Here is a 10507-nt window from a genome sequence, read left to right as displayed (position 1 = left end):
CACACCTGCAAACACACAAAAAAGGAAATGAAAAGCAAAATTATTACAATACTAGAAGAGGTTTTTGAAACTGACAACTTAAATTCCCAAGAAATTCACGTTTCCATATTAGGTAGTGTAAGATAAATTGTGACGTCCTATTAAAATTGTTAAAAAATAAAATAAAATAAAATAAAATGAAATAAAATAAAATAAAACAATGAACTGCATGAAAATATTTTAATTGGCACTGTAGCCCTAAAAACATTGAGTCCAATAGCCTTTTCTTAATCAGATGTCTCAGATTAAGAAAATCCAACATAGTTGTTATGTTTCCTAAAAGTGCTGTTCACATGAAGCGATGTCAGAGTTTCCTATTATAATTAAAAGTGTTAATAAAGAAAAAAAGAATTAAATGAAATTAACTAAAAAGAAAGAAAATGAAGGAAAAGAAAATGAATGTGCTCTATATTAAAACAGTCCTAAACTGCAGATGTATTCAACAGTTCCTGAATTTATTTTAAAAGAAATACAAGAAAAACAATTCCTCGACTGTTTTCAGCTCACCATGAGACAAACCCAGCAACATCACTATCAATCCAAGCACAGCTTCCATGTCTTCTTGCTGTTCAGAGTGTGTTCATACAGTTTGCAGCATAAATAACAGAAATGACTAATACTACACATCAGTCGGTGTTCACAAACTGTATGTGGAAAGGTGATAAAGGAAGTAAAACCAAGAGCAGAGACAAAATAACATCAGCTTCTTCTTTCCCATGTTTTTTTTAGTGTGCGGATTTTTTTGTTTGTTTTTAATTTATTTTACAAACACAGGAATGCAGAAATATTAAGCCATATATGTATACACTTACAGTCTCATTTAAAGGTTTTTCTTTATTTTCACACATATGGAATTAAGCAGTAAACAAAAAGTGAACTAACTCAAAGCATGTTTTAGATTCTTGAAAATAGACACATGTGGAAAGGTGATATAGGAAGCAAGAGCAAGGGCAGAGACAAAATAACCTCAGCTTCTTCTTTCCCACGTTTTTTGCAGTGTGCATATATATATATATATATATATATATATATATATATATATATATATATATATATATGTACATATACTATAGTATATGTATAGTATAGTATAGTATATGCTATATACTTACTGTGCTATGTATGATGAAAAAGAAGCACAACAAAAAAAACAAGAGCATTGAATGAGAAAGTGTGTCCGAACCTTTGACTGGTAATCAAGAACTCTGCGTTGCTCCCTCAGCCTTGTTAAAGCTAGGGCTGAGGGAACCAGAACCTGAACCTTAACATTACTGAAGCAGTGTGGCATCATGTTAACAAAGAAGGAAACAAAAGTCAACATCCAGAAGAGCCTGAAATTGTGTTCTTTGTATTTATGACTGCGATTTAATCAAAAGAAAAATTAAATTTTTTAAATTCTACAATTAAAATACTAATAAAAATACTTCATAATGAGTTATATTTGTTTCTTTGAATTTGCTGCAATGTCTTTTTTTTCCTCAAACATTTTAAAATTTGTCTGTGTGGAAACTTACTGGCAGCTGACCCCCAGAACATTCCCTTAACCTTGCTCCTCGTCACGGTCAGCCACCCAAAGTGTCTGCTAAATCCCCTGATCTCGCCCAGCCTTCATGTCGCTTACTCTTTTGCTCCCCTCTTGAATGTCTTGTTTCTATCTGTCTTTGCTCCCTCCACCCAACCAAGGCAGCATGAACTGTGTGTGTTGACCATCCCTTGAGGCAGGGTTCAGTCATAATGATTGGGCCCTGCTTTTGACTGTTATTTAATTATGTTTCTTAAGATTATGTTTAACTGTTTTAAGTTTTGGTTCTTGAAGTCATAGGCATTATTTTGTTCCTTGTGTTTCATCTGTTGCTTTATATGTTATTGTATCATTTTAGTTTTTTTATTATGGGTGATTTTTTTGAATTGGTTCTTGGATTAATTCTTGTAGAGTCTGTTATTACTTACAATTTCTTGTATAAACTTGTTCCATGTAGAATCTATCTATCTATCTATCTATCTATCTATCTATCTATCTATCTATCTATCTATCTATCTATCTATCTATCTATATATCTGTCTATCTGTCTAGTTTTGATTTGTATTTGTTGAAATTGCTGGTTTTCTTTATTCATTCTGTGTTTTCTTTCTGTGAAGTTCACCTGTGTTCAGTGTATCAGCTTTTGTTTTGATTCACTTCTTCTTTTATTTCTTTGGTCATTTACTGTGTCTCATGTCTAGTTTTACTTCTTCTGCCTCTTGATTATTTTCAGCTGTGCCATAGTTTCTCTTCCGTGTCATCTTCCCCCATTACTTTTTTGTATTTATACCCTCTGTCTTCAATTAATTCCTACTATTATCTTCTCTTTTTTCACTGCATGTTTTTTCCTGGACTTTCTGGGATCCTATTCCTATCCTATTCCTCTTTTGCCTTCACAAATCATACAAAATAGTTTTTTTTCCTATTGGGAAATTAAGCCTTTAGTAGATCCACAATTTATGCTATAATCTCCATATTACACCATATTATAGCTATTTCTATAAATAAATAAATTATAATAAATCTGTTGATGCAGAAGGCTTCAAAAAAGGACAGATATGGCCTTGGCCATCAGGGAAGCCAGGAGGCAGTACAGATTGAGACTGGGGGGATACTACAACAACTCAGATTCCTGATGCATGTGGCAGGGCTTGCAACACATCACTGATTTCCAACAGAGTAGCAGCAGGGTCACAGTCCACTGCAACGCTCACTTCAACACCCTCAACACCAACCAACACAGAGAGATTCTACCAGTAGAGGCATCACAGAGCTCCTCACTAGTGATGGGAATTCCAGCTCTTTTTAGAGAACCGGCTCTTTCGGCTCCCAACCGGCTCTTCAGGTTGTTTTGTTGGTCTAATTAATTTATTATCAAAAATCATATAAAATTATGCACAAAAGGAAATACTAATGTAAAAAAAATTGTGGTTTTATTTATATACGTTTATATATAAATATATACAGGGGGCCCTAGAAACAAAGCACGTACAAACTCCCAAACACATTGCTAGCATTAACTGAACTTCCAAAACAGAGCTACCTAGATCACTTAAATTACACAGCATATGTCTTTTGTTTGTGTATTTATAGACAAACACTCATATGTATATATATGTAACCAACACATCACTACTCCTCACTAACTGTGACTTTGACTGAAGTATGCAAGGTTCTGATGAGGACTAACCCCCAGAAAGCAGCTGGTCCTGCTTTGGGGGTCTGCTCTTCAGAGCTGACGGAGGTGTTTACAGACATTTTTAATGTGTCCCTCACCCAGTCAGCTGTGCCCACATGCTTCAAGTCCACCACCATAGTTCCCTTCTCCAAGAAGAACAACCTAACCTGTTCGAATGGCTATCACGCCATCGCAATCACTTCAATTGTAATGAAGGAAAACTTCTTCACTCTTGGTCTGACACCCTCCCGCTGTCGCTGGGTCCTGGACTTCCTCACAGGCAGACCTCAGGCAGTTAGAGTTGGTACCAGGACATCAGGTACAAAGACAGTAAGCACAGGGATCCCCCAAGGCTGTGTGCTCAGTCCACTCCTGTACACCCTCTTCACCTATGACTCCATCCCCTCCCAGTGCAACACTTCCATCATTAAGTTCACTGACAACACAACCATCTTCAGGCTGATCACTGGTGGAGAGGAGGCTGCCAACTGGGAACAGGTGGCCCAACTTGTGTCCTGGTGGCTGGAAAACAATCTCTTCTTAAATGCCGAGAAGACTAAGGAGAAGATTGTTGATCCGAGAATGAGGAGTGACCAGCATGCCCCACTATACATTAACGAGACTCTGGTGGAGAGGGGGAACACCTTCAAATTCCAATGCACCCACATCAGTGAGGATCTCAACTGGACCCATAACACACGGCAGATCATCAAGAAGGCTCAACAATGAGGAAGCTAAGAAAATTTGGATCACCCCCCAAACTGCTTAGTAACTTTTACAGACGAACAGTGGAGAGTATCCTAACAACCTCCATCATAGTGTGGTACAGGAATAGCACCATTAAGGACAGGAATGCTAACCAGTGTGTCAATAAAATGGCACAATTCATCTGTGGAGTACCCCTTCCACCACTACAAGAACATTTACAACACCCAGGTCAGAAAAAAGGGCAGACAATGTCATTAGGGACTGCACCCACCCACAGCACACACTGTTTACACTCCTGCCATCTGGCAGATGCTACAGGAGTTTGAAAGAGAGGACAACCAGACTAAAAAACAGTTTCTATCCGCAGGCTACTGAATCATTGACTAATTGTTGTTCACTAACTAATTATTGAACTGTGATTATCTGCCTCAATAACCTGATCTGTAAATTTGCAATTTTGAACATTTATATAAAATATAATACAACTTACAATATAAACAATTTTAATATTTGTACACTCTGAATATCTTAACACTGTGACAGTGTTGCATAACTACTTACACTTATTCATTATTTTCTATGCTTAGAGTTAGAGGGGGTGGGGGTGGGGGGGTTAATTAGTTGTTTATTCAGTTGCATGAAGGGAACTTGCAAAGTAAGAATTTCATGCTCAGCGTAACCATTTGTGTTTTGTGGTGACAAGAAACATCTTGGATCTTGAACATTGAATATTTCATGCCGTCTCTGTTCTTCATTGAAAATAACAGAGTGACCAATATTCTGATTTTGATTTAGATTAAAATAATCATCACATCAGTGACAGCTGTTTATACTAATTTGTATTTGAGCACTGTCAAACTGCTCATTATAGTCATTCTGGGGAAGGTGTTAAACACCCACAGGGGCGAGAGAGGAAGATCATTGTGACATGTACATAAATATGTGACCAACAATCTAATTAAAGACTGAATAACAAGCATGAAACAGAAAATTTGTGCCACTGACAAAACTTTTGGCAACAACTGTAATGATGGTTATTTCTGACTTTATAAAGATCTAAATTAAGGTGACGGCACGCTTCAAACATATGCAGAACAGATGTGTTTATACAATTTTGTCTTACCAAGATCAGCTCTCTGTTTCAGTACTTAAGAACTGTTTCCCCTTTCTTCAGCTCAGAAATGTCCAGTTGTTGAATGTTGAAAGCAGAAGTAGAATGACAGCTCCTCAGTTAAGATGACTATAACAATGTTCTTATTGGTTAAAGTTTTCACACATTGTTTTGTGTTGCTGATTTCTAACAGGATGCATGGCACGCTGTTGCTGACTGGTTGACAGACACATAAGAGAGAGGAGACATGAAAGCTGTGGTTGGACTGCTGGTGCTGCTGGTCAGAGTTTCTCATGGTGAGTTTGTTTCAGGTTTTTCCACTAAAACTTTATTTTAAATGATTTATAACATGCTTTGCAGAAATAAGATGAAGTGCACGCAATAAATGTTTTAAATGATCCTTTATGGATGATTAAAAATAATCTTCAGTACCAAAATACTGAAAAGCATTTCCATATTTAGTAACAAATATGTACACATGCATTTCACACCTCCATCTATTTCTAATGAATTAAGTAAAGTAAAGTGTGAGGAAAAAGCATGAGTTCAGAAAAGTGTGAATCAACAGCACTGTATAAACGTATTTTATTACAACCTGTACACATGTGGTGCCTTTTTGTGGATACTGAAAATGACATTGATTTATATTAACATTAAAACCATCAGTTTCACAAACAAAACATCTGAAAAAGCATTTTCAGATTTTAATGATGTATGAATGGACACTGTGATGATACATGTTGAAGGTATCTGACTACTGTGAAGTTGTCATTTTTCGAGTACAGTAAGAATGTTTCCACAGAGATACTAATAAATGAGACTCAGTATTAGAACAGGCTCACCAAGGTTGGAGATATGCCATAACATAGTGCCTGGCACAGGGTACTGAAATATCTATCCTGAGTATGGCCTGGAGGTCAAAATGGTATATGCCATCATAAGTTGTTGACAATGACCAAGCTAAGATCCCGTGTGATGTCTTTACAGACAGACAAACTGGTGATGGCTAACCAATCAGACACTGTAGTGTTGGGCATCCTGTAAGAAGAAGGCGGCCGTAGTGATAGATGTAGCAAAACCAAGCTATAGAAAGATCAGAAGGATCAGAACACAAGATAAAATAATAAATTAAATTAATACCAAGGGCTAGAGAAGATGTGGAAGGTGAAGAAGATGGGGAAGGTGGAAGATGCGGAAGGTGACAGCCAGTTAGGGGATCACGATGTCATTCCTGGATAGTCATCTGAGATTAGCAAATGAGCACAGTTGTAGGAACAGCAAAGATACTTCACAGGATGCTCAAAACTCCCAGGTTTCTGGTAGAGGCCTAAGCTTGAAGGATATATTGCCAAATGTTTTCACTCACCCACTAAAATCATTGAATCCAGAAGATACAATCACTTTCATGGCCACAGGTGTATGAAATCAAGCACCTAGGTATACAGACTGCTTGTATAAAAATTTGTGAAAGGATTGATCACTGTTAGGAGCTCAGTAAATTTCAGCGTGGTATCGTACTAGTATGCCAATTTTCAAGTCCAGTCATAAAATTTTCTCACTAGTAAATATTCTACAGTCAGCTGTTTTAAAAAAGTCCAGGTGATTGGGAATGACAGCAACTCAGCCACAAAATGGTATTTCATGTGAAATCACAGCACAGGTTCATCAGGTGCACAGTGTGCACAGGTCACCAACTTTCTGCAGAGTCTTTTGTTACAGACCTCCAAACTTTGTGTGACCTTCCAATAGCATAGAGAGCTTCATAAAATGGGTTTCCATGATTGAGCAGGTGCATCCAAGCCTTACATCACCAAACACGATGAAAGCAGTCGGATGAAGTGGTTTAAAGCACGGTGCCACTATATTCTAGAGCATTAGACATGTTCTCTGGAGTAACGAACCACCCTTCTTCATCTGGCAATCCGATAGATTAGTATGGGTTTGGAGAACTCTACTTGTCTGACTGCAATGTGCTAAGTGTAACGTTTGGCGGAAGGGGAATTGTGATTTTTGGTTGTTTGTTAGGAGTTCAGCTCGGCCCCTTATATCCAGTGAAAGTTAGTGCTGTAACAACAAGAAACTTCTTTACCACTAGGCCTGCCAGTAGTTAAAGAAATAGTTCTGACATAGTAGTAGTAGTATTACTTTGATGTTTAGGTTAAAATCAAATAGTAAACACTCAAACCCAGTTTGGTTTAACTGTATTTTACAAGATGTAGCTTATGATTATTCTCTTATGTTTATTTTTCTGTTAACACTTGACTACTTTTTGTCTTAATCAAACCTTGTTTAGCGTGAATGACAAATTGTTCCCTCTCTTCCTCTCAGTCCATCACATCTGAGTTATCTTTTAAAGAGGAAGAAAAACTGATACCTCTTTCTTTCTTCCTCTCAGCATGTGAAAAGATCATTTTAACTTCAGTAAAACCTCACCTCAACGGTTTCACACGTTCTCCTCTGAGGCTGATCACTAACAGGATATATCGAGACCTGTTCACGCTTGTTTTAGAGACATAAAGAGATAAAAATGTAGAACATGGAAGTTGTATTTAAACTGTTCTTGATGTTGCTCGGAGTCTCTCATGGTGAGCTACTAAACTTTTTCCATGTGGTGCCTCAATGTTAACTTCTGTGTTTTATTCATGTTTTGTGGCTACGGGATCCACTACAGCTAATAAAAAAAAAATTTCAGTTGAGGGCTTGTTAAACACATTAACAGTTGCATTATTGTTTAAGTAAAGTAAACGCAGACAAACTGATTAAATATTATGTAAATATAAAAATACACATAAAAAAGTAGATCGGACATAGCACTATGCTGGCAAAAATACTCATTTTAATATTAGGTATTTTGAATGATTTTAAAATTATTAGGGTCTTCTTCACAAACGAAGGTAACAACTTTTTCATAAACAACAATTTTATAATTACGGAGCTTTTTTTCGTTTCTTTTCTTTTGTTGTAAAAAGGCACAGACGAATTGCAGCATTTAAAACATGGACAGCAGAATACTGAAGCTACAGCAGCTGTTCTACAAAAGACATATCAGCTGAAACCTTACTGTCTTTCAGTGACAAACCTGTGTAATGCATCTGCAAATACTAAATGATTTGCATACTGTGAACTGAGACAGACACACAGTAGCCACAAAAGTGCTATTTTTGATTTAGGTTAACATTCGCATGCTGCAGATGCAAATGTTAATCTTCTAACACAAACTGAGCTCTCAAAACTGTGATATTATTTTTTTTATTTTCTTGACTTTAATTTTTTTTTCTCTTTTGCAGGTGTGGAAACTCACTGTGATGGCAGACAGGATGGAGCTCAGTGTTTTGGAGTTTTGGGAGGAAGTGTAGACATACAGCTGATGAATGGAACCTCAGAAATACATAAATACAAATATTTAAAGAATTCATTAGTACTACTATATGTGTCAGACAAACAAGTTCTGTCTAATACCATAGGACACAGATCTCTCATTTTCCACATTAATGGAACATTTAGGATCAATAACTTGAGCAGCAATGACAGTGGTAATTATACCCTTCAAACCTTTGATTCAGATGCAAGATCAACAGGCAAGCGGACTTTACAGTTGTTTATTCAAGGTAATTATTTTCCCTGCTCGGAAATTAAGGCTATTGATAGATATACATGTAATAGCATTTTAGCAGTATGTATGTTCTTCAATTATAATAATAAGGAATGACAAGGATCCTGTTGTACTACCAAAATTCATCTGTGTGTGTTTCTCAGCTCCTGTGTCCTCTGTCCTGCTGGGATCTGAGTGTCTGTCCCAGGGAGAGAGGAGGGTGTCCTGCTCCTCTGAGGGAGGGGACAGCCCTCAGTACAGCTGGACTCTGGATGGACGCACACTGACAGATGCTGAGCTCTTTTCTGAAAACAATGAGAGTAACATCATCACTCTGAAACAGCACGTCTCAGGACGTCTGGTCTGCTCAGTCAGGAACTACATCAGTAATGTCTCCAAAGAAGAGAAGATATCTACCTGTGGTGAGTGAGATCATTGTGATAATCACAAATATGATCATTTGGTCACTTTGTCTTACATACATAATCTGTTTTTGCTCTCAGGTTTCATTTTCATTAACTGCACTTCTGTCAATGGGACACAGATATCAGGGTGGGTGCATGAAGCCAATAAAACCCTGTGTATTAAACCAACAACACAACCAACACGAGACCCTAAAATGATCACGCAAAGTGCTGTGACTGAAGGGACTGACAGAGTGCCAATTGAAAACCCGAATGATATCCTCAGCAGTGCTCAGCTGTGGTACATTAGTAAGTGAAAATTAATTCAACTACAGTATATCCGTTAATGTTCTTTTCTAATTTGTTCTTTCTTAATTAAAAAAAAGGTGTTTTCTGAATGGTTTGGTTTTGTGTCCTGTTAAAACAGGTATTTTGTCACCGATCAGTGCTGTTCTCTTAGCGCTCCTAATTTTATTAGTTGTGGGTGTAGCAGTCATCTGGGCTCAGAGAAAAAAGCAAAACAACAAACCTACAAAACAAAAAGGTACGAAAATCCCTGTTGTTCTTACTCATGTAGCTCAGACTGCCTTTTTACATTTTTTCTAAGATTCGAGATGGTTTATTATCATTTTGATGATATTTACAGAAATACACACAAATATTGTTTCTCACCAGCATCTACCTCTACATTTTTGATTTTCTGCCAAAACTTTATAATTCTGTCATATGTCAGTAAAATTTGAGTGTATCATTTATCAGCTGGCTTTAATACAGTAACGAGAAACGTGAGGAAACAGGACTGAGCATTTTTGTTTAAATCTTATAAAAAAAAGGTTTTGTGAAAAGTCAAACCACTCAGTCACTGTAATACTATGTTTGTGTTACTCCTTCTTGCTACAATATAGATGAAGAAGATGATGAGGAAGTAACCTACGCTGATGTCAGGGTCATGAAACACCGGGAGAAGGAAATGGAGCAAACATCTGAGGAGGAGGTGGAGTATGGCCAAGTCAAGTTTTCAAAGCGACCTCTGTACACTGAACCTACAGAAGATGACTGTTTGTATGCCAATGTTCAAAAATCAGATGATTTGAGTGATCAGTGCTTTTATACATACTGCACAACAGAGTGAGATGGTATGTCAAGATGCTTCAGGTGATTCAAATACAAACCATCAAAGCTCATATATATTGATTTATGGATCTCCTTTACTTTCACTCCACTTCTCTATCACAACAGAACATCAGTACATCAATTGGATCTTATATTTGTTTTGTCACCAAAATATTTGTGTCCCACTTTCGAATGACTATTCTGCCGCTTGGTGTTTCCACAGTACAATCATCCTGTACCCTGAGCTGAGACAAACACACCCAGATGACTTTTGATCTGATTTCTTTATAGTCGTTAATGAATGAAGCGCGAAAGTGCAAAATACACATATCTGGTATTG

General features: G+C 37.1%; 1 protein-coding gene across 1 annotated transcript; it reads left to right on the top strand.

Annotated features, from left to right (window-relative positions):
• Positions 1–5302: 5302 nt before the first annotated feature.
• On the top strand, positions 5303–10507 carry LOC148106139 (uncharacterized). Its single transcript, XM_087849548.1, has 6 exons — positions 5303–5354; positions 8346–8666; positions 8815–9072; positions 9154–9363; positions 9482–9598; positions 9960–10507. Exons 1-6 carry the CDS (start codon positions 5306–5308, stop codon positions 10184–10186), a joined length of 1182 nt encoding a protein of 393 aa, XP_087705674.1. The 5' UTR covers positions 5303–5305; the 3' UTR covers positions 10187–10507.

Source organism: Neolamprologus brichardi, chromosome 2 (genome assembly GCF_056152115.1).
Source record: "Neolamprologus brichardi isolate AB-2024 chromosome 2, ASM5615211v1, whole genome shotgun sequence".
Lineage (NCBI taxonomy): Eukaryota > Metazoa > Chordata > Actinopteri > Cichliformes > Cichlidae > Neolamprologus > Neolamprologus brichardi.
The sequence above is the reverse complement of the archived record's forward strand: the minus strand, read 5'-3'. Positions and strand labels throughout refer to the sequence as shown.